Here is a 24,814-nt window from a genome sequence, read left to right on the forward strand (position 1 = left end):
CACCCAGAATCATATTCGGAATCATGCCCAGAATCTCAGGCATGGTCTTGTGGGTGTCATGGTGCAAAACAAGAAAAAGAAAGAGGCATCCCTTCTCACTGTGTATTAGTACAAAACCATACAATCTCTTTTGAATTTGTCAGTGGGGAGAAGTTATGCAGGCCAATACCACAAGGTGAGAGAGATAAAGCTGGGTAATGAGAGAGGGTGAGCCTGGGACTCAGGGTAGGCCTCTCTGAGGAGGGGGCCATTGAGCTGACATCTAATTGACACACGGGAGCCAGGCTTGACAAGATCTGGGGGCGGAGCATTCCAGGTGGAAAAGACTGTAAGGTGCTGTAGTAGGTCCTGCTGAACAGGTATATACAATGTGGTATTGATTTATTTGAATCAGACCATCATTCACGCACCAGATATTTCAAGAGCGCCCACTAGGTGCCAGGAACTGCTGAAGGTGCTTGGATGATGTTAGGCTGGGATGTTTCTTGTGGAAAGAACAAGAATGTTGCAGAACAGTCCTGGTGTCTTTCACCCCGGCTGCCCGGCTCTTATTCCTGGGCTAGCACCTCAGCCTCCTCTGAAGAGGTGGCCTGCTTTACTCCTTGACGTGTGATGAAAGGAGCCTGACCCAGGACTTGGCCTATGGTTCTCCAGTGATGGACAAATCTCTGATTCAGGCATTCAGGATGAGGAAGTTCGTTTTCTCAGCAAATAGAAGTCACATTCTCCATGATCAGTTCTTACGAGGGCTAAAATCCTATTTCTGCTTCTGCCTGCCTGACTTCTACCTCTCTCTCTCTCTCTTTAGGTGGGGGTGTGGGGAGCTGCTAGTTATGGGGCTTCTCTATCCGAAGTGGCCAAGACACTTGCAGAGCTTGCATTTGTGTGTGGAGAGCCAGACAACAAACAAGTCAAAAAATAAATAAATAAGATATTCTCAGAAAGAGATAAACACTTTGAAGAAAATCAAGCAGCCTGGGAGACACCGAGAGAGCTGGGCCGCAGGGCAGGCCTCTCCGAGGAGAGAGGTATTGAGCTGAGACCTAACTGACGTATGGGAGCCAGACTTGACAAGATCTGGGGGCAGAGCATTCTAGGTGGAGGGAGCTCCAAGTGCAAAGGACCTGAGGTGAGGTCACACTTGGTGTGTTGGGATGGTTCACAGACACCAGAGCTCTGTAGGCCAAGTTAGGATTTTGGATTTTACTTATTGTGTAATGGGAAGCCATTGAAGAATTTTATGTATGTAACTTAAAAATTGATAAATTTCTTAAAATTTCAATTTCAATTTAGATTTAAATTTTTTTTAAAAAATCTACTTCCTAGAGGCATAATTTACATACAATAAAATTATTTAAAATGTACAGTTTGATGAGTTTTGACAGATATATACATCTATGTAACCACCACCACAATTAAAATATTTAACATTCCTATCATCCCCAAAAATTCTCTTGTGCCCCTTTATAGTCAATCCGACCCCCCTGGACCATCCCGAATCCTAGCACTATGCGAGACTTCCTGCAGACTCTTCATCCAGCTCCCCCGGTTGGTACCATCTTACATAATCACAGTATGTCTGTCAAAAGCACGACATTGACATTGGTACAACATTACCACCCAAACTATAAACTCTAGTCAGACTTCCCCGGTTTTCTCACTGTTCTTTTTCTCTTCCAAGATCCAATCCAGGATTGTGTTTCCTAATCGTGTGTCCTGAATCTCGTCCATTCTGTGACAGTGTCTTAGTTTTTCTTTGCTTTTCATCATCTCGGCAGTTTTGAGGCATACTGGCCAGGTATTTTGTAGACTATCTCTCATTTTGGGTTTATCTCTTGTTTTCTCATGATCAGACAAGGCTTATGGGTTTTAGGGGAAAGTACCACAGAGGTGAAATGCCTGGCATGATAACATGACTTTACCTCGTTATCCATCTTGATCACCTGGTTAAGATGGTGTTTACCAGGTTTCCTACCAGTTAGGGGACATGTGTCGGTGGTGGGGGGCAGGGTAGAAGAAAATTGGAGTTGAAATTAGTTTCTGCATCTGTAAAATGGGGATAATATTACCTATCTCATAGGCTTACTGTGAGGATTAAGCCACATAATAATACAAGTAAGGAATTTAGCAGTCTGGTACATAGTAGGTGCTCAACACGTGTTAGCTTCTACTATTATTACGAGTAGTAGCAGCGGTACATTTTCTCCTGTCTACCTTCCAGAAGGAGCAGTTTCTGGTTTTTTATATGTAACGTGCTGCTAAGTAAGTGGCCTGAAATATGATTCTTCACTTCCTCACTGCTCACAAGTGTCAAATGGGCTAACAGGACACCCAGACAGACAGCCTCACCCCCACGGCCCACAGCAGACCCAACCCGGAGCCAGGTGATGGGGGTCAGGCGATGAAGGGTTGCAGGAGGGGACCCCTGGAAAGGCTGCTCGTGAAGTGTTCTCACAGAGCCGGACCCCGTGCTACCTGCTTTGCTCCAGTGGTCTCTGGCCCCTGCCCCTCTGTGCGCTGGGGAGAGATCCTAATGGCCACTCCCATAATTCTGGGGAAACTTAAGACTGGGGTCCTTTATAAGCAGGTTCTGGGGCAACAGGGTGGGGAGGGGCTGTGGATCTGGATCTCTGAAATTCACAGACATCCTCCACGTCCACACCACTTTATTTTTTTTTTGTTAAAGATTTTATTTATTTATTTGAGAGAGAGAGAATGAGAGACAGAGAGCATGAGAGGGAGGAGGGTCAGAGGGAGAAGCAGACTCCCTGCTGAGCAGGGAGCCCGATGCGGGACTCGATCCCGGGACTCCAGGATCATGACCTGAGCCGAAGGCAGTCGCTTAACCAACTGAGCCACCCAGGCGCCCACCACTTTATTTTCTTTAAAAGATTTTACTTATTTATTTATTTGAGAGAGAGCGCGCGCACAAGCAGGGGTGGGGGGAGGGGCAGTGGGAGAGGGAGAAGCTGACTCCCAGCTGAGCAGAAAGCCTGACCTGGGGCTCGATCCCAGGACCCTGAGATCACGACCAGAGCCGAAGGCAGACACACAACTGACTGAGCCACCCAGGCGCCCTGCACACTACTTTATTTTACAGTGTGTGTGTATGTTTATTACAAAAGTACAATCTTGCTGTGAGAACAGCAGACACCACAGCGCACAAAAGAAAAGTCAAAGTCCTCCTGCGGCTGGCCCCCTGTCCCAGTCCACTCTCCAGAAGTGAACCCCATGACTGACAGTTGGAGGCCTTCTGTCTAGAGGGGCCCTCTCACCAGGCCTGTAATCCAGAGTCCTGCGGTGCAGGAACCTCCGTTCTTTACACCTGCACACCCTCTAGTGGGACTGCTTCACACAGCGAGGTGAGGACACGGGGGTGGGGGAGGGGCAGGGGTGGCCCAGGGAAATCAGCATTCCAAGCCGGGTCTCACCTAGTTCCCACCAGACCTTGTCTAGCTAGGTGGGTGTTTTTCCCCACCCTGGGGCTGAGAGAGAACCAGAAACAATGCTACTTGCTAAAAAAAAAAAAAAAAAGAAGAGGAAAAAAAAGTAAAAAAAGACACCAAATTTATTACAATAACAATCCTAACAAGTCAAAGGTAGCCTTCTCACCAAGACAGAATCATAAAAAGCTCATAATAATCATAATAACCATTTATGGGAGCCCTTATTAAGGCAGGGCATTGTTTTACTTATATTAATTTGTATAATTATCATAATACTCCCCAGAAGTAGTATTCCAGATATTTCTCTTTTCTAGAAGAGGACGCTGGCTCTCAGGAAGTTCATTGCAGGAGACACTATAGTACGTGGGGCGGTTCATAGCTCAAGGCCTGGAGGCAGACCACCTGGGTGTGCCATCCTGGTTCTGCCACTTACCAGCCGTGTGTTCTCAGGCTTGGGTGATCCAACCTGCTGTGACTGTTTCCATTCTTGTAAAATGGGGATGATGATAGAATCTGCCTCAGATGGTGGCTGTGAGGATTAAGCAAGTAAGTGTGTGTGTCAAATGCCTGGCACAGAGAAGACATTCAATACATATGAGTCTTAGGATTAAATGATGGGCTTGAGCCTCAGCGAGTGACTGATGGAGGGGGGATTTGAGCTCAGGACTTCATACTTGGACACTTGTGGGTTCACCCTCTAGATAGTGTTGCCAGCCTAGAGCCCACCAGCAACTTCCCACAAGTCCTGGGTCCTCAGGAGCCCCAGGTCTCACTGACGTGAAGATGACAGCTGTCCCCTCTGAAGAGCCAGTGATTCTTGAGGGGGAAGTCATCAGAGGTAAAGAAGACTCTGCAATTGTTGGTAGAGGGAGAGCCATCTCTGGGCCAGCCTCTCTTGGCTGTTGTTCCTTTCTCCTTAGAGGAGAACCTTCCCAAGTCCCCTGCTCTGATCAGTGCTTGTCAAGGAGGATGGGGATTATCTACCCTTCTGGGGATCCTTGCTGATCCTAACTAGGATTATGATCCAAAGACTCAAAAACTCCAATATGGCAAATGATGTGATTGCCAGGGGACCCACGAAAGGGTGGCTACCTCCTAAATATGAGCGCAGACATGACTGTCTGGAGTGGTGACGTCCAATCTGTCTTCAAAGATGGGTGGGAGTTATGAAGTGACAGAAGGACATTCTAGGCAGAGGGCCAATGTGAGCAAAGGCAGGGAAACTAGAGACAGCATCGAAGAAGGGATCGAGTTTGAGGCAAGAAAGAGGTGGCAGAAGAGGAGGCTTGCAGAGGCCAGTGGTGATCAGAATTTGATCTCTATAAGTTGTCAAAGTGCTTGAACTTTCTTTGGTTGAAACTGGGGCACCAATGAGGAGTCATGAAAGGAGGAGGTGACAGTGGAAAAGTTTTGTCATCTGTAGAATGGGCTAACAATAGCACCTGCCTCACAGGGTTATTACAGGATTAAGTGAGCCATCCACATGAAGTACTTAGAAATGGTGGCATGTAGAAAATGAAACGTTAGTGATATAAATGCTAGTGATGCTGCTGCTGCTGATTGCAATAGGAGGCCACCAAGGCAGTCCATCGAGTGAGTGAGGCTTTACTGGGTGGAAATCCAACTTTACATGGAAATCCAGTAAGCCATGCACTTGTCTGCCGCTAAAGAGTAAAACTCGGGCGCCTGGGTGGCTCAGATGGTTAAGCGTCTGCCTTCAGCTCAGGTCATGATCCCAGGGTCCTGGGATCGAGTCCCACATCGGGCTCCTTGCTCCTTGGGAGCCTGCTTCTCTCTCTCTCTCTGTCTCTCATGAATAAATAAATAAAATCTTTAAAAAAAAAAAAAAAGAGTAAAACTCAAGCTCCTTGGTGTGGTTCACAGCCTGAGGTGATGTGACCTCTTTCTCATTCACTAGGTTTCAGTCACGTTATCTTCTTTCTGATCTTGGAACATACCTAACCTGGGCCTTTCCCTTTACTGTTGCCTCTCTCTGGAAAGCCTTTCCCCCACATCTTCTAATGGAAGCTGCTTTCTTATCATCAAGATCTTAGTTCAAATTTCTTCAGACAGACTTTTCCTGAGCCTCATCGAGCATATCAGCCTTATGACCAGATAAAATGATCTTATTTGCTTTCATGTGTAATGTTTGTTGCTCCTTACCTCCTCTAGGTTGTAAACTCCACAGGGGCACCAATTACACATTTTTTGTCCACCGCTGTTTTCATAGGTCCTTGAACACTGCCCGGCATATGGAGACTGTCCGAAAACTGATGGCCCGAAATGATCTGTTAGAGATTCATTCCTTTCAAGCTGTTCGTGGGAAAGATCAGCTATTAGCAAAGTGGATTCAGTTTGCTGACAACTTTGTAGAGGTAGACTCTGGGGGTAGAGGGGAAGGATACTTCACAAAGCAAATTAAGTTCTGATGGATGAGGGCAGGGGTACAAGCCAGGGCAATTTCTATTATGAGGCTGGTTGGGGAACTGCTACGAACTGTGGTGTCTTGACGGGTGACAGAGGAGGTGGTGGGGCAGAAAGGGGCTGGTGGGACTCAGAAGCAAGGCCTATCAGAGGGGCTGCAGAGGGCCATTGTCTCAGGTCTTACATTCCATCAAGGCCCTCAAATTTAGTCTTTTGACATGATCTCCAAAGGAGGTTACAACTAGTCAGACACAACAGTAGGCTTTATGAAAGATGCTCATTTGTACAGCTGTGATTACAGAATCCAAGGGTAACAAGAATATTCTAGAACTCATCTTTTAAGACCTACCTACAGCATCTGACACAGTTATTTTCCTTCTCCCTGTCTTCACTCGGCTTCCAGAACACTATACCGCCTGGTCCTACTTCCTCGATGGCTGCTCCTTCTCAGTCTCCTCTGTTGGTTCCTACTCATCTCATTCCTCACTTCTAAATGTCTATTTCTAGAAGGCACTCAAACGGAGTGCTCAGGGCCTTTGCACCTGCTGAAACATTCTTCCCCAAGACTGGCTCTTTCACTTTCAAGTCCTTAGCTAAATGTCACTTGAGGTCTCTCCCCTACCATCCTATGTAGTACTGCACTCCCTCCAATCCTCTACTCCTCTTCCCTCCTTTAACTTTATGGTTCTCATCACCAAATGACCTACTGCATGTATTTCTTGTTTAGTGCTTGTCTCTGCTGACTAGTAAGTTGGTGCCAGGAGAGCTCCAGCAGAGCAGTAAACTAGTATGTTTACTGCTAAACCTCTATTCTCTAGAACAGTGCCTAACACATAGTATATTTAAATGAATGTTGGGAAGTTTTGTGACTTTTCAATTTTGTATATTTTCATTTAAAGATATATAAGGAATTTTACAAGGGGCGGCTGGACTACTTAAATATGAGTCTGATGCACTATTTTTATTTATCCTGGAAGGATTGGTATACTTAGTGCAGGTAACTACTGTGGTTTGCCCCGACTAACAGCTAAATCAAAAGGCAGAGCAAGCATTCAAGATACCTTTCCTCAACTTCCCTTTGGGACTGAGGTACTTGTGTGTGGAATCTGCAGGGGTGCAGCCTGGTTGTGGTGCTAGGAAAAGTCCCGGAGTGCAACGGCTCAGACATGTTCTTACAGGGGACTAGGGCGAGGTAAAATTACAGCAGCAAAACACGCGACTCGACCAGAGAGAAACTTTAGTCTCAGCCAGGCGCGAGGCCCAACCACGCAGCCGCAGAAGGACCCGGGGCGGAGCCCGCGCAGCCGCAGAAGAGGCTAGGTGGGCCTGCGCAGCCGCAGAAAGAGCGGGGGGGGGGGTCGCGGGGTGTGTGTGGGGGGGGCCCTGGATCCCGCGCCGTTCGCGCCAGGCTTGAAGGAGCGGGTCCCGGAGCTCTGCACCGCGGCGGGTGAGGCCGGCTCCGCTGCACAGGCCTCCGGCCCCGAGCCCTCTTCCCCTGAGCCGCCGCCATCATGCTGCTGCCTGTGTTCACCCTGAAACTGCGCCACAAAATCAGCCCCCGCATGGTGGCCATAGGGCGCTACGACGGGACTCACCCGTGCCTGGCAGCCGCCACCCAAGCGGGCAAGGTAACCGTTCCCACCGCACGGAGTCCGGGTCCGCCGAGTCCCCCGGATCTCCGCGGCTGCGCCCCTGCGACCCCGCCCTTCACCCTGCGACCCCGCCCCCAGCCTCGGTTGCCTGGCAACCTAGCTCTCCGTCCTGCGCAGAATAAGGAAGAATGATGGGTTCTCGCGTGAAGGGCTTTTCCAAGCAGTTTGTCTATGGGCACTTAGACTCGGACGGTGTTGGAGCCCCTGTGCAGATAAGAAGCTTAGGGAAGAAAAGCCCCTAGGAGGGAAGGGGCTTGGTCAGGATTAGGAGTGGTAGCGTACCCCAGATTTGAGCCCAAGGCCTCTGCCTGTCACTGGAGCTCCTTCCACTATTTCATATTGCCTCTCGAACCAGACAACTTTACGGAAAAAAAAATACAAAGACCCCTAAATTCAGTGATTCAGATTTCACTTGATCTTTATCCGTGTACATTTACGTCTTTTCCTAGAATTTATTCACTGAGTACCTGTTCGGTGCTTACAGTGTGCCAGGTGCTGTGCAAGGTGTGGGAGTCACAGAGATGAAATGGTCATTTAACATTCGTGAGACTTACTGAACACCTCCTTTGTGCTAGATGTTGGGGGTTCAGAGATAAAGCTGAAATCTCTACTTTCACAAAGCTTAAAATCCAGCAGAGAAGGCACATCAAGGCACTCTGTACTGATGGAGGCATGACCAAAATACATGGTATACAGTGACACCAAGCGTAATAATGTTTAACAGGTACAAAGCTTTATTACACGAATGATCTCGGCATCCTTGCTACAATGCCAAGGACAGCAGCCTAGCACAGGTGTGATCTGGGCTCCAGTACCTACTAACTTCATGACCCTGGGCAAAGTACTTAATAATAGTATCTACCACATAGGGTTGTTATGAGAACTAAGTAAGTTAATACATGCAAAGCGCTTGGGGTGTGGGAAATGTAGGCATGTAAGTCACTAATTGTTGTTATTTTCTTGTCCTTACTCCCACTTCACTGACTAGAATAGCGGTTCAGAGAGGTTCAAAGTAATGCTTGAGGTCGTGCAACTAGAAAGTGGTGGAGATGAAAGGTAAAGTACCTGTGCTTGACCCAGTGTGGATTTAATAAGATAACATTTATGTAATGTTTTATAGTTTTCAAGGCACTTCCACCTACGCTGTATGTTAGATGATAGGCCTTGGGATACATAGGTAGAAAGTAATGATGCATTTTCATTAGGTACTGTAATGAAGTAGAGCCCCCTAGCACAAGGCCTGGCATGTAATAATGTTAGTTATTAAGAGGTTCTGCAAATGCCAAAAAAAAAAAAAAAAAAAAAAATCATATTGGTTCCGTGGGTGCATAGCAGCTAAATAAATGGGCTGAAAAGGTCCCGTGGATATTGGCTCTGCCCCTTATTTGTTGAGGGCTTACTACAACTGAACACTGTTCTTAGCTTTGTAGTTGCAAGGTTGAAAGTGACAAGTGTCACCCATTTGGAGTTTACATTTGAAAAGGGGAGCTAGACACCAGGGGGAGAAAAAATATATATGTATATTTATATATTTATATATTTTATGTTTTATTTACGTGTTAAGATATATTTATATATACATATAAATAACACACAGATAATGTCTCCCTAGGGGGGAAAAATAGTAAGGGGATGGGAATGATGGGAGATTGCTATTTTATTTTATTTTAACTTTATTTAATTTTATTTTTTAAAGATTATTTATTTGAGAGAGAGAGAATGAGAGAGAGCATATGAGAGGGGTTAGGGTCAGAGGGAGAAGCAGACTCCCTGCCGAGCAGGGAGCCCGATGCGGGACTCGATCCAGGGACTCCAGGATCATGACCTGAGCCGAAGGTAATCGCTTAACCAAGTGAGCCACCCAGGCGCCCGGGAGATCACTATTTTAGATAGGGTGATCCATAGGCCTCTGATAACTGTAGATCAGAGATTTGAAGAAAAGGAAGAAACAAGCCCTGCAGATATGTGGGGTAAGTGCCTTCCAGGCAGAGGGATCAGCAAGTGCAAAAGCCTTGTGGTGGAAATATGCTTGGTGTGTTCCAGCAACATGAGGCTGCTGGGGCTGGGATGGAATGAAGGAAGCAGTGAGATAGCCAGGGGCTAGATCATATAGGGCCAGTAGGCCATCTAAAGACCATTGTTTTCGGGTGATGGGGTTTGATTAATGTTTTAAGATAAAGCATAACTCTAGCTGGTACTGCAACAGAGCTGCAAGGAGGTGAGTGTAGAAGTAGAAGCAAGAAGGTCAGGCAGAGGTGTCTATGGAAGCCCTATCTTTAGAATGTGACCGAATATGGAAGACAGGGACACTGGAGTCTAGGTCTGTTTCTGGAGTTAGAAAAAATAGAGTAAGAGCGAGATCGAGAGAGAGAGAAAGTCCTGTGACCTATGTAATTGGATATTTTGTTTAGAACTTTAAACAAATCTCAAAAGTTATGACCTGATATTTTATATTGAGACTTTAAAAAAATGGTAGCATTTTATGATCCAAGTAATACAGGAATATATTCTGCTTTAAAAATAATTAAGCAACTACAACACAATAATAACAATTAAACATTCCAGGTAAGGCTAAAGCCCTCCTTGACCATTGGACATCTCTAGAAACAGAATTTTGTCATTATAAGTGGGATTCTGTTAACGTGAATCTGACATACTGGGATCTGGGTCTCTGAGCCTGAGCAAGGATTTTATTTGTTTTGTTTTGAGCAAGGATATTTTAAAAAGGGTTTTTTTGCAAGATGAATGTTATTGTTTTTCTCTGGGGACGTTTTTCCTCTCACCATGGGGCTGAAGGGACCCGTTGAATTTCTCCTGTCAGCAGCATCCCCTCAGCTAGAACAAACGTTCCACGAACTTCAGCCAGTCCTTTGGCTGAAGGCACGGGGAGTGATCCATTTGTTTGTGTGACTGAGCTTGGCTTTTTCCATGCCTGAGGGACAGGTAGGTCTCCTGGAGACTCAGAGAACAGCAGGAGGGGAACTAGGGAGAAGTCTGCTCCTGGGAGTGTTGCTGCTGTTGGCCACAAACCCCAAACTCTTTCTTTTCCAATGAGCAGGGAATATGAAGTCCATAAGTGATTTCCCTTCCTGTTCTCCCTCAGCCTGTCTAATTACTGGAAGACTCTGAAAGAATTCTTTTGTTCCGATACATCCGCTATCCGAACTGTTTAAAAGGAAGTAAGACATGGTGGCTAGAGTGCAGGTTCTGGAACTGGATGCCAGGTGTCAGGTCTTAGCCCTCTTCACTTACCAGTCACCAGACCTTGGGAAGGGGCCTTGGCCCTTCTGACCTCATCTGTAAACCAGGGCTTGTTGTGAGGATCAAATGCAGTAACGTTTATAAAAGCGTATTGTAAAGTATTACACAAATGAGGACATCAACACGATATTCCATAGTTATGTACCTTTTCTGTATATTTCTAATCAATTCCTTTGGAAATTATTTGTTGTTGAGCAGGCTGTCTGTTTAGATAATAACTTAAAATTAATCTTTGGATTTCTATTGAAGGGATGAAATACTTATTTAAAAATCAGTGAATTTTAAAACTGGAAGAGGTTTTGTTTTGTTTTTTTAAAGATTTTATTTATTTGACAGAGACACAGCAAGAGAGGGAACACAAGCAGGGGGAGTGGGAGAGGGAGAAGCAGGCTTCCCGCTGAGCAGAGAGCCCGACGCAGGGCTCGATCCCAGGACCCTGGGATCATGACCTGAGCTGAAGGCAGATACTTAACGACTGAGCCACCCAGGCGCCCCTAAAACTGGAAGAGGTTTAAGCGATCTCTAGTACAGTGTTTCCCACCCTTTTTTACTTTGCATTTTTTAGACAGGGAAGATTTCCCTAATGAAATTTTAATACCAGAGATATGCTGCATGTCTGGTTTTGTACTTTGCCCTTTGGGAGGGTCACAAGCCATTTTAATATCTAACATCCTCCTACCCCACAAACAGTGACCCCTCTTGGGGTGATTATATCTATGAGAGTTGGAACTGCTAAGTTAATTAAGTTTGGACTAATTATTTAATTCTGTCTTACTAGTATAGACCATGAAACCTTGAAAAAGCTTGACCACATGACTCAGTTTAAGTTTGTAAAACAGATCTATGAACAACCAGACTTTAAAACTATATATTTTAACTCTTAAAACAACCAGGTTTTTTTTTTTTAAGTTTTATTTAAGTAATCTCTATACCCAACATGGGGCTTGAACTTACAACCCCAAGATCAAGAGTCACATGCTCTTTCCAATAAGCCAGCCAGGCGCTCCTGAAACAACCAATTTTAAGGGTTAGGAAGTGAATGTATTAGGTGCTTGGATGAAAGATACCACAGGAAGTGTTTATTACTGTATGTTATGGGATCGTCTTAGTGTGAAACAATCACGTTGTAGCTGGAAGCGCTTCCTGAAGGTTGACCAAGAGGAGGCTAGTTTGTGAGAGTGCTTGACGTCCTGCTGGTGGGTAGCAGATAAGCTGCCCTGGTGAGCAACAACTACATCTGGTCCATTACCTTGTTCTCGAGAAGGCTGAGAACCACTGGGTTTCCACAGTTCCTAGTGATTGAAATCTAGCAATACACAGAACTATGTATGAGTGTTTCAGGTTTTGTAGGTGATTAAAGTAACCTCTTGTTAGTGTTGATATCTGTTAATACCCTGGGTCTCTTAAAAAATGTATGTTAATTTTACATTTTTGGTATCTTAAGGGGATGTAATTAACTGTTTCTGTTTTAGGTTTTTATTCACAATCCTCATACCCGGAGCCAGCATTTCAGTACCTCCAGGGTCTTCCAGAGCCCCCTGGAGTCCGATGTTTCGCTTCTCAACATTAACCAGGCAGTCAGCTGCCTGACCGCAGGAGCCCTGAACCCAGAACTTGGGTATGATGCTCTTTTAGTGGGGACGCAGACTAATCTTCTGGCTTATGATGTCTACAATAACTCAGATTTGTTCTACAGAGAGGCAAGTATACCCCTTTACAACCGTAGCGTTCTCATTACTCATGAATGTCCGTTGGTATTTTATGCTTGAAAGAGATGAGACATTTATTTTGGTTTGCTTATTGTATGGCTCTTGTAATGTAAACAACTCACAGATTTTTCCATTTCCATCTGCACTCTGCCTGACACTTGTTTTATCATGGTTGGTAACCACTGGGCACCACTCCAGCTTGTCTCCCATAAGGTTCATCTGTGCTACCACCACCTGTCAGGATCTATTGAGAGCTCAGCCAAGAGCCGGGAAGTCAGTGATCAGACCTCCTGGTAGCTTTGCAGTGAAGTTTAGTATAGTAGTTTATAGGAGAAGCCACTTACTGTGCTCTGCCATCTACAGGCTACAGGCTTTTTACCCAAGTTACTCATGTTTATTATGGAAAAGATAGGGAAGCAAAAAAAAAATACTCATAATTTCTCCATCTAGAAATAACACAACCCTTGAACTGATTTTTACTAAATGAATTTTTTTTTTTTACAAAATGGGATCATACTAAATACATGTAGCCTTTTTTCCTACAACGTATTATAACATATTAACATATATTAAGATATGATTCACATACCATACAATTCACTCATTTAAAGGATACAATCCAGTTGTTTTAGTTTATTCAGCGACTTGTGCAGCTATCACCACAATCAGTTTTTTTTAAGATTATTTATTTATTTGAGAAAGAAGGAGAGAGAGGGGAAGAGCAGCAGAGGGAGAGGGACAAGCAGACTCTGTGCTGAACGCGGAGCCCAATGCGGGACTTGATCTCATGACCCTGAGATCATGACCTGAGCCAAAATCAAGAGTTGGATGCTCAACTGACTGAGCCGCCCAGGTGTCCCCTCACCACAGTCAATTTTAGAACATCTTCATTATCCCAAAAAAACCCAGTACCCATTGGTAGTCACTCCCCATTCTCTCCCAACCTGTGTTGCTTAGGCAACCACTAATCAACTTCCTGTCTCTGTAGATTTGCCTATTCTGGACATTTTGTATAAACAGAATCATATAATAAATGGTCTTTTGTGACTAGTTTCTTTTTCTTAGGATAATATTTTCAAGGTTGATCCATGTCATAGCATGTATCAGTACTTCATTTCTTTTTTATGGCTGAAGAATTTTCCATTGCATGGACATAGCATATTTTCTTCATCCAGTCATCAGCTAATGGACACGTGTATTGTTTCCACTCCCTGGCCCTTACACGTGGCCTTTTTATTCAATACCACACTGTGAACGTCTTTATATGAAGTTACTGTATATTCATACATCATTCTTATTGGTTCTAAATTTTTTTCATTGTGCTACTATATAATAATTTGCTTAATCAATTTCATATTGTTGCATATTTATGTTATTTCCATAGTTTCTGTATTACAGTTGATATTTTGATAAGCATATACCTGATGATTTCCTAAGGATAAGTTCCTAGAAATGCAGTTATTTTTGGGGGGGTATTTTTTAATTGAGATAAAATATACATACAGTGAAATGCACAAACCTTATGTGTACTGTTCAGTGCGTTTTGACCCCTGTAACCAATGTGCCCTATAAAAATATAGAATTTGTCCATCACTTCAGAAAATTTTGTTGTGCCCCATTCCAGTCATTTCCTATATCTCCTAGACATTCAGTGTTCTGATTTCTGTCACCTTAGCTTAGCTTTCTCTGTTCTTGAACTTCATATAAATCCTCCAGAATGTGCTCCTTGGTATCTGGCTTCTTTCATCCAGCATGTCTGTGAGAATCATCCATGTTGTTGCATAGAGCAGTAATTCTTTTTTGTTGCTGAGCAGTATTCCATTGTGTGAATATACCACAATTTGTTTATTCATTCTTCTGATCATAGACAGGTGGGATGGACATATTGGGTTGTTTCCAATTTGGGGCAATGATTAATAAAATGGCTATAAATATTTTTGTACTAGTCTTTTTATGGGCATGTGATTTAACTTATCTTGGGTAAATACCTAGGAATGCTTGTACCATTTCACACTTCCCATCAGCAGTGTATGAGAGTTCCAGTTGCTCCATACTTTCTCAACATTTGGTAATCCCAGTCTTTTCAATTTTAGTCATTTTAAGGTGTAAAGTGGTATCTTATTGTGGCTTCATTTTGCATTTCCCTCATGACCAATGATGTAGAACACCTTTTCTTGTGCTTAGTTCCCACTTATCTACCTGCTTTTGTAAAGTGTCTAATAAAAAGGTCTTTTGCCTGTTTTTTATTGATACTTTGGGTGTATTATTGATTTGTAGATTTTCTTTGGCTATACTGGGTATGAATTCTTATATATATACATATATAAAATAATATTTACAATATATATAGCAAATAACAATATGTATAACAAGTATCTTCTCCCAGTACATGGCTCATTCCAATAAGTAGGTGTCTTTTGATGAGCAAAAGTTTCTGATTTTGTTGGAAGTCTAGCTGTTTGGTTTTTTTCTTTAATAGTTAGTGCTCTTTCTGTCCTGAGAAGTCTTTGCCTATTTCAGGGTCACAAAGATATTCCTCCTGTATTTTTGTGCAAGACTAAAATTGAGTGTAGGGGCTCCTGGGTGGCTCAGTCGTTGAGCGTCTGCCTTCGGCTCAGGTCATGACCCCAGGGTCCTGGGATTGAGCCCCACATCGGGATCCCTGTTTGTCAGGAAGCCTGCTTCTCCCTCTCCCACTCCCCCTGCTTGTGTTCCCTCTCTCGCTGTGTCTCTCTCTGTCAAATACATAAATAAAATCTTTAAAAAAAAAATAAAATTGAGTGTAGGACGGGTATATGTACATATAGGGAGAGAGAGAGATTAACTGGTTTATTTTAAGGAATTGGCTCAGACAATTGTGGAGGCTGGCAAGTCCAAAATTTGCAGATTAGGCATCATCTAGGGGAGAGATGATGTTGAAACTTGAGTCCAAAGACAGTCTGGTGGCAGAATCCTTTCCTCCAGGGAGGTCAGTCTTTTTTTCTATTAAGGCCTTAACTGATTGGATGCGACCCACCCATATTATCGAGGGCAATCTGCTTTGCTCAGTCTGCTGATTTAAATGTTAATCTCATTAAAAAAAATACCTTCACAGAAATACCTAGAATAATACTTGATTCAATATCTGGGTACCATGGTTTAGCCAAGTTGACACATAATTAATGATCTCAAGAATGCACCTCTGCAGTTGCTACATTAAAGGCCTTTTTTAAATGAGATTTTTGATAGGTATTGCTAAATTGCTCTCTACGAAGACTATTATTTTCCACCTTCCCCACAGAATATGAGAGTGCCTGTTTTATCACACCCCAACCAACAGCGGATAATATTTGTTTTTGTCTTTCTAATCCGAAAATTGAAAATGATACATTGTGAGAATGAAGATTTTCATGTTCATTGGTGATTTGTATTTCTTGTGAATTTCCTGTTCTTTTTTTGGCTTGGGTGTTTATCCTTTTCTTATTTATTTGCTTTCTATTACCTGTTTTATTTTATTAACAAAAAAATTAGTTCTTTGTCTTAGATATTGTAGGTGTTTTCCCAGTTTATTGCTTACCTTTTTATCTTTTGATTGATTTGCCATTTAGCAGTTTTGATTTCTAATGAATTTTTCTTTCCTTTATAGCCAGTTTTTTTATAGTTTTCCCACGTGCAGATTATATAAATAAGGACTGTTTTCTTGTATAATAAACAAATAGATAAACAATCTTTCCAAAGATATCCTTGAATTTTTTTTTTTTTTTAAGATTTTATTTATTTATTTGACAGAGAGAGAGACAGCGAGAGAGGGAACACAAGCAGGGGGAGCGGGAGAGGGAGAAGCAGGCTTCCCACGGAACAGGGAGCCCAATGTAGGGCTCGATCCCAGGACTCTGGGATCATGACCTGAGCCGAAGGCAGACGCTTAACGACTGAGCCACCCAGGCGCCCCGATATCCTTGAATTTTTAAAAAATAAATTAAATTATACTTATGTGCTTTATTCAAGAAGTCTGGAACATTTATTAATTTTGGGTGGTGGGGATGTAGGTGTTTTATTATTCTTTGTACGTCTCAGGAACTTTACAATTAAAAAGAGTACTAGCAAGAGAACTAGGTAATAAGTATTGAAAAGATTTCCATCCAACATGGTTAAAAGAGATTATAAAAGCTTGGGTGTTTTAAAGGTGTAAGTTTGATTCTGGCAAGCATTTGGCCTCTAGAACTCATAGTTCTAGAGAGCCTCAGATTCTGTAGCAGTTTATTGTGGCGGATTAGTGTGAGAGGCCAGCAGCCTGAGTCGATCCTGGGTCTCTGCTCATCCCTGTGGAAGCACATATAAGCCACAGTGACTGTCCCCAGTGCACGGCCCTGGCGTGCCTCTCAGGAGAGACCATGTGGCTTCTCACAAATGATGACAGAGATTTGAGTATTGAAATAAAGATAAGGATATATGTTACATCCACTGTGCCTGTGCATCACTGAATCTGAGATTTTATGTGTTTCTTGTCCTTCTTAGGTTGCAGATGGGGCCAATGCAATTGTGCTGGGAACACTGGGAGACATTTCCTCTCCTCTTGCCATTATTGGTGGAAATTGTGCTCTGCAGGGTTTTGATCATGAAGGAAATGATCTCTTTTGGACGGTATAAGAACAAAACATTCTCTTAATCCTCTTAAACATATTTACTTTTAATGTTCTTTATGCTTTGTTTTTTACCATTGACTATAATGAATAAGAAAAATGAAATAGAATCATTTATAATTCTGTACATTAAAAAAAGAACATTTGTAATTTGAATAATACCCATTGGTGATTTGTGTAATCCTCTTTCATGTAGCTAATGTATTTGGATTAAGTGAAAAAAAGATGGCATATTAACGAGCTTTGGTTTTATTTTCAGGTTACTGGAGATAATGTTCATTCCTTGGCCTTATGTGACTTTGACGGTGATGGTAAGAAAGAGGTGTGTGGAGGAGGAGATACTTATCTTGCGTGTTCAGCTGAATAATTTTCCCATGACAATGACATTAGTGTTAAGAGAAGCGTTAGCTTCTCTTGGTTGATTTTGGTGCTCTCTTGCCTAAATGACAAGCTAACTGGCCTCATTTGTCTTTCTCCTCTTTTGAACAATACATCCACTTGTGTTTGTCTAATACAAAGATCAAGGCCATGATGTTTCAAAGACAGGGCAGGGAGAGAGGGCAGAATGGTAGATGAGACCACAGCCATATTCACAATCTTACAACTCACTTCTGATGCTTTGAAACCAACATTTTCAGGAATCGAAAAGTTTTATTTTTTTAATAATTTTTTTAAAAGATTTATTTATTTATTTGACAGAGAGATAGAAGCACAAGTAGGCAGAGAGGCAGGCAGAGGGAGAGGGAGAAGCAGGCTCTCTGCTGAGCAGGGATCCTGATGTGGGACTCGATCCCAGGACCCTGGGATCATGACCTGAGCCGAAGGCAGCCGGTTAACTGACTGAACCACCTGGGCACCCCAGGAATCGAAAAGTTTTAGAGATGGGCTCTTAGCCTTTGAAATTATTGTGATGGCTCCTCCAGGAATGAGCTTCTTTCTTTAAAGATTTTATTTATTTATTTGACAGAGACACAGCGAGAGCGGGAACACAAGCAGAGGGAGTGGGAGAGGGAGAAGCAGGCTTCCCGCCGAGCAGGGAGCCCGATGCGGGGCTCGATCCCAGGACCCTGGGATCATGACCTGAGGCGAAGGCAGACGCTTAATGACTGAGCCACCCAGGCACCCCTAGGAATCAGCTTCTTGAGCAGCCCACCAAGTGCTGTGTCAGGTGCCGAATTACCTGTCTCTTGTCCATGGCTACTGGTCTCTGGCTTCTATCCGCAGGCAGAGAAGGGCACTGAGCCAGGGAGCGTTTTCAGCTGCTTGGTGGAAGGACATATTCTGGCACGATGTGCAGCCCGCACGCAAGGATAAAACCTTGTAGTGGCCACTTTTTCTTCACTAACTGAATCTGGGGACTTTCCCAATGGGTGGAAGCTTCCCGAATACCAGATTCTCGGGAGATGGAAACTCTTGGGTGGCAGTAGCAGTGTATAAAGTGTCATGCAGTTTTTTGTCTTATCTCTGGGCATTCTGTTGGGTTCACTTGTTGAACTAACTATGCATGATTCTTTTCCCTTTCAGCTTCTTGTCGGGTCAGAGGATTTTGATATCCGAGTTTTTAAAGAAGACGAGATTGTGGCAGAAATGACAGAAACAGAGGTAAGAAGTGCCACGTCAGAGTCATGGTAACCTTGGGCAAGATTGATCAGCACCGTGAAATGTCACATCAGATGAGAGTGCTGGGACTTCTCACAGCCCAGACAGTTATGGGGTAAAAACTGGGGGGGTTAAACAGAATTGCACATTACAGAGAAAGATGTGCTTTAAAATCCTGTATCAAGATATATTTTGAGAGTCAGCGGGGAGGAGGTGGTGGTGGCAGGGAAAAAAAAAAAGATATATTTTGAACAGACTGATTAAAAGAGAAAAATTTTGGAGTACATAAAGGCCTTTCTTTTAATGAGTTAATGCATATTGATAATAATAATAACACTAATAACGGTAACCATTTATTGTGCACTGAATAGATGCCAGATACTGTTCTAAGTGCTTTATGTGAATAAATTCATTTAACCCTACAACAGCCTTATTAGGAAGATATTATTATTATTCCTCTTTACTGATGAGGAAACTGGTGTAAAGTTTCTTGGTTAAATTACTCACACACGGTCATAGCTATGAAGTGGTGTGGTCAGGATTTGAACTTTGCCTTGTCTGCCTCCTCCTCATCATGTATATTAAATGGGATTGAGTGAAGTACACAAACAAGATTTCTGTAACTTTTCTTCTTCATTCAAATTAAGTACTTCTTAGGCATATTTCTGTCTGTAAACTTAAAATCACATGTTGGAGAACTTGGCTTGTTTCTCCGTGATTAGAATTACTCATGGGGTACCTGGGTGGCTCAGTCATTAAGTGTCTGCCTTCGCCTCAGGTCATGATCCCAGAGTCCTGGGATCAAGCCCCACGTCGGGCTCCCTGCTCAGCGGGAAGCCTGCTTCTCCCTCTCCCACTCCCCCTGCTTGTGTTCCCTCTCTCGCTGTCTCTCTCTGTTAAATAAATAAATAATGTCTTTAAAAAAAAGAAAAAGAATTACTCATGTAATAGAACCTGGGATGTTGCTGAAAGAGTTTAAACTTCATTTGTCTATAGATTGCCCTCATCCACTGTAGTTTTAGCATTCTTAGGATATTTATTTGCTGCTGGTTCTCCAGGATTGGGCAAGTTGGAAACAGAAAAATGAATTAGGATATTCTGAAGGAAGAAAGGAGAAGAGGATAAAGGAGCAGTGGCTCATGAACATTCTAAAGGGGTAGCAAACACAACAGAAGGGAGTCTGAGCCATCAGGATGCTGGGATCCTGCAAAATTTATTCAGGTCGTGTCTGAGAGTCCGGATCAGAAAGCTTGAGGGCACTGGCCTCAGAACCCATCCTAGCCACTTGTCCGTGCCACTTGCCACTTACAGAAGCTGTGTAGGAAAGTCAGGCTTCTGTTCCACTAACTACAAAAAAAGACCAAAAAGCAAAACTTGCGTATTGATATACAAAGTGTTATCCTTGATTTAGCTAATTTACCTTTATCCTATAGCGAGGATCATAGATTTTTACTTAGTTATACTATGCTTTTTATATATTCACAGTTATTTTAATTGTAAACTGATAGTTGTAGGTAGAGAAAATTAATGACCCTAATGAAGGCTAAGGGGTTCTGTTTAAGTGTCCGTGCTTAACGTGTGATTTTTTTTGGAGAGTGTCCTTAGCTTTCATTAGGTTCTTAAAGGGGTTTGCTACTCCCTCCTTACCCCCTTCAAAAAAATGCCAACTTACGAATCAGTGGTCTGTAGGTGCTGTGTCCTGCGTTATTGTTTTTCTTTCATTCAAATTGGTAGTAAATTTTTCCAATTTGGTGGGTTTTTCTTTCATTCAAATTGGTAGTAAATTTTTCCAATTTGGTGGGAATTATTCAGATTTTGTTGGATTTCTGTTTATTGTCAATGCTAGATGTGAGGAGGCTACATTCTTTGAAACATCTTTTTCCTAAATCCTAGACAAGGACAGGAGACCATGAAATAGAGGTAGGGACTTGAGCTGACTGTTGGGCCTCTGGTCCCTGGTCCAACAAAAGAGAGAAACTAGTGAACTAATTAATGAAGGATGAAGGGACCTACAGAATTTGGGGCTAAGTTTATGAAAATCTGAACTTTATAAATCAGGGCCATTTTCCTGTCCTTTTGGTTTGATTTTGCTCCTAGCTCAAATGTCATTTCACAGATCAGCAAAATTATAATTCGTTTGGCAGTTGAACAGTACTGACTATTGCCAAAAGAATGCCTTGAGCTAAATAATTCTGGAATCCTACACAGCACTTTGCATTCAGAGTTAAGTGAAGTGGGTGGTTTTGTAGAAAAGCTGTAGGTGTAGAGGAAATTATATAACTATTCTCTGCTTTATACACTTTATTTCTTAATATCTCTTGTATTCGTGTCACAATTAGAAAGTAGATCTGCAAGAGCATAGATATCATTAAGCTTTGGTTTTAACTTTAAAGGATAATTTTGTTCAGTATCTAAAATTTTATCCCTTTAAAGGTGTTAAATCCTCAAACAGTCCTATAAATATTTCTGTATGATATTCACATTCTGTATATTGTTACATACATACACAAATCCATGTGCTTGGGTTTGTAACTTTTCAAAGAATTATGTTTTCTTCTAAAAAACATCTTTCATCTAGCAAGCAATAAATTATGTCATAGGAAGAAAAGCGTGTACATAAAGGATATTCAGTTGTGGGTTTTACAAGTCTTTACAATTTAGACTGTAGGATATTAAAACATTTTTTGAGTTAGTGTTTATAACAGTGTCTGTTGTACATTTTCTGTATCTTACATACTCACTTTATTTCATCCTTAATCACTCAATTTTGTTTTTTTAAAAATAATTTGCTGAAACTTGCCACGTAAGTTTGATCTAAAACAGCAAACTTTGTGAGTTTATTTAATTCTGATTACCCAACTCTGAAATAGATGACATGGATCATAGAGAAGAGGAATACATTCCCCTCTAACAGATTTAAATCTAATTTTAACACACTTGGTAGCAAGGCATGCAATTTTATGAAGCCGTACTTCGCATCAAATTGAACCTTAATGGGAAGATGTTGTGTTTTTATGTGTTATTTCTTGCAGATAATCACCTCTCTTTGCCCCATGTATGGCAGTCGATTTGGTTATGCCCTTTCCAATGGCACAGTTGGAGTTTACGACAAAACAGCCCGATACTGGAGAATTAAAGTTAGTGTAATTCAGCCTCCAATATTCAGGGATTTTATACTTATTGAAAGACTTGTGGACTAATTACTGAAATTCCTTTTCAGTCCAAAAATCATGCCATGAGCATTCACGCTTTCGACCTTAATTCTGATGGAGTATGTGAACTGATAACTGGTTGGTCCAATGGGAAGGTAAGTTGAAATACAGAGTCCAGGTGTAATTCAGAGACTGTTTGTCTGAGATAGACAGGCTGCACAACTCAGAAGCAGTAACACGAGAATATAAACTTGTCTTCCTTGGCTGTGCTTTCAAAGTTAACTTCATAATCTTTGCCCATTTTTTCTTCCTGCCATAGGATCAGTACTACAAGTGAATGAGTGTCCTTTTGGTCTTAAAAGCCTGATTTGGGAGAAAAATCTTTGGGAAGATCTTTCTGAATCTGTTCCTTGAAGAAATGAGAATCAGTTTAATCAGGTTGATCATAGGTGTAGGACCATAAAAAAAGGAATTTTAATAAGCAAATAATGAACTGTTTGTATAGCTCTTCTCTAATAAATCTTTAAGACTGACTGAAAACTTAGAGTTAATGGGAAGAATCATGTTATCATATTGTTTTCCCAACCATAAAATTCAAAATACAATCTTTTTGCTTTCTTTCCTTTTTTAAGTTCAAATCAGAATTTTCTGCAGACTTCTGGCAAGTCAGGATTGTCTTGTTAGAAACTAAGTAGCTGCCAGATCTCCATGGGTACCATTTGCCCTAGCTTTCTTATGTGACAGTGCTGGATTGCCTGAAGGAGATCAGCTAATTCCTGCCTTTTCTTCTTTGGTTTTTCTTTGCTTTTGGCCAGGACCTTGTAACCTTCCTCTGGTGTTGTGTGAAGAACAGGTTCTATAGAACTGTTGTGTTGGTTCCTGCTTCTTTACCTGGTTTTGTCTTTGGCGTGGGCATTAAAAATGATAAGGGAAGGGGCGCCTGGGTGGCTCAGATGGTTAAGCGTCTGCCTTTGGCTCAGGTCATGATCCTAGGGTCCTGGGATCGAGTCCCGCATTGGGCTCCCTGCTAGGCGGGGAGCCTGCTTCTCCCTCTGCCTCTGCCTCTCTCTCTCTCTCTCACTCTCATGAATAAATAAATAAAACATTAAAAAAAAAATGATAAGGGAAGACTGGGGTGCCAGGGTGGCTCAGTTGGTTGCATCTGACTCTTGATTTCAGCTCAGGTGATCATGTCAGGATCATGGGATCGAGCCCCCCCCATCCAGGTTTTGCACTCAGTGGGGCGTCTCTCTCCCTCTCCCTCTGTCCCTCCCACTGCACATAGTTTCTCTCTTTCTCTTGCAAATAAATAAATCTTTTAAAATAAAAAAACAAAAAATTATAAGGGAAGATTGTGTTCTTTAGTAAGAAACATGAAAATTGTAAAATGGACCGTATTCTGGGGGAATATAAATATAAATTATAAATATAAATTAAATCACTATGATTGAGTCAAGAATTAAAAAACTAGACTTGAGAAGTTTATCAAAAGTTACCTTAAAAATAAAAAGTTACCTACCAAATGTGACTCCGGACCTAGATGTTTTTAGAGTTAAATGCTTTCAAAATTTTAAGCAATTTCTATTATATAATCTGTTCCAGAACATAAAAAAAGATAAGAAAATTAACAGTTCAAAAAAAAAAGAAAATTAACAGTTCATTATATGAGTAGAAAAACTGATATCTACACTTCACAGAAATAGCATACAAAAGGGAAATATACAGATCCAGCATGTGAATTTAGGTGCAGAAATACCAAATGAATGTAAGCAACCGATTAACTTTACCTTTAGTAGATCGTTTGTTGAGTTGGAGGGCCATTCTCTGCTCCAGGGCAAAACCTCCATGTTGGATAAAGCAAAGAGCAGAATATCCAGAGAAATATGAATTTGTAGCCTTGCTTCGTAGTAAATGAACTCTTATTTGTAAAGTATTGTATAAATGCAGAAGTAAGTTCAGTTCAGTCTGAGTTAGAGGGTTATTTTTTAAGTAATCTCTACACTCAACATGGGGCTCGAACTCGGGACCACGAGATCAAGAGTTGCATGCTCCACGGACAAGCCAGCCAGGGGCCCTGAGAGTTAATGTGCTAAGGGTTTTGGTAAATACAGACCATTAATTACTTCACAAACTTCAGCAATGGTAATTATCAGGCTTACATGTTGTTGTTGAGAGCACGGATACTTGAATGTGACATTCTCCAGACAAGGGGTAGGAGCTAGTAGTAGGCTATGACCTAAATGACTTTATTTTGGTTGTGGTGGTTACGAAGTTTTGCCCAGAAGGATGTTCATGAACAGACAAAAATGGTGAATGGCACTGGCCATTGAAATGATTGCTCTACCAGATTTTCTATAGCTACCCTTTTATTGATAACACTTGTTCTTGCTTGAAACAAAAGTCATCATTTTAAGTGGTTATCCTTCATTGTTGTTTTTCAGGTTCATTTGTTTCTGATCATTCATTATTTGCCTTTCTTGGGAAGGGGAAACTCAGTGAGGATGGGAGGGCTCGCTGGGGTATCTCAATAGTTTTTACATGGAAGAGAGACTCTTAAACAGGGTTATTATAAAAGGTTATATGATGGAAGGTTGAGCTAGCTTGGTGTTTGGTGTTTTTCAAACTTCAGATGTAAATATAATTTATATGCATATATGATAAAGGTAACGTTTTTATGTAGAACTCACATTTCCTGTATACATCTATGTGCCAGACTCTGTTCTAAGTGCTTTATTTATTTATTTTTTAAAGATTTTATTTACTTATTTGACCCAGAGAGAAAGACAGCGAGAGAGGGAACACAAGCAGGGGGAGAGGGAGAGGGAGAAGCAGGCCTCTCACTGAGCAGGGAGCCCGATGCGGGGCTCTATCCCAGCACCCCTGGATCATGACCTGAGCCGAAGGCAGATGCTTAACAACTGAGCCACCCAGGCGCCCCTGTTTTAAGTG

At 42.1% G+C, this 24,814-nt stretch overlaps 2 protein-coding genes across 19 annotated transcripts in view; one reads left to right on the forward strand and one right to left on the reverse strand.

The window, feature by feature from the left end:
• LOC123855447 (metallothionein-4) overlaps positions 1 to 7,604 on the reverse strand; it is a 34,854-nt gene extending 27,250 nt beyond the window's left edge. For 16 of the 17 annotated variants that reach the window (XR_008507316.2, XR_010408157.1, XR_010408156.1 and 13 more), the window contains exons 1-3: positions 7,466 to 7,604; positions 5,610 to 5,759; positions 3,880 to 3,975 (exon numbers count right to left, since the gene is read on the reverse strand). The gene's annotated coding sequence lies outside the window, so the exon portion shown is untranslated. Of the gene's footprint in view, positions 1 to 3,879; positions 3,976 to 5,609; positions 5,760 to 6,931; positions 7,112 to 7,465 lie in introns of those variants that run through there. The other variant, XR_010408158.1, reaches the window with a different exon arrangement.
• BBS2 (Bardet-Biedl syndrome 2) overlaps positions 7,216 to 24,814 on the forward strand; it is a 32,873-nt gene continuing 15,274 nt past the window's right edge. The window contains exons 1-7 of one of the 2 annotated variants that reach the window (XM_045891091.2): positions 7,216 to 7,498; positions 12,256 to 12,483; positions 16,990 to 17,115; positions 17,374 to 17,436; positions 18,639 to 18,716; positions 21,746 to 21,850; positions 21,934 to 22,020. In XM_045891091.2, the coding sequence (XP_045747047.1) occupies positions 7,382 to 7,498; positions 12,256 to 12,483; positions 16,990 to 17,115; positions 17,374 to 17,436; positions 18,639 to 18,716; positions 21,746 to 21,850; positions 21,934 to 22,020 (804 nt within the window). In that variant the 5' untranslated portion in view covers positions 7,216 to 7,381. The remainder of the gene's footprint in view (positions 7,499 to 12,255; positions 12,484 to 16,989; positions 17,116 to 17,373; positions 17,437 to 18,638; positions 18,717 to 21,745; positions 21,851 to 21,933; positions 22,021 to 24,814) is intronic. The other variant, XM_064581042.1, reaches the window with a different exon arrangement.

Source organism: Mirounga angustirostris, unplaced genomic scaffold (assembly GCF_029215605.1).
Source record: "Mirounga angustirostris isolate CCGP_5_RB_7025 unplaced genomic scaffold, mMirAng1.0.hap1 SCAF_16, whole genome shotgun sequence".
Taxonomy (NCBI): Eukaryota; Metazoa; Chordata; class Mammalia; order Carnivora; family Phocidae; genus Mirounga; species Mirounga angustirostris.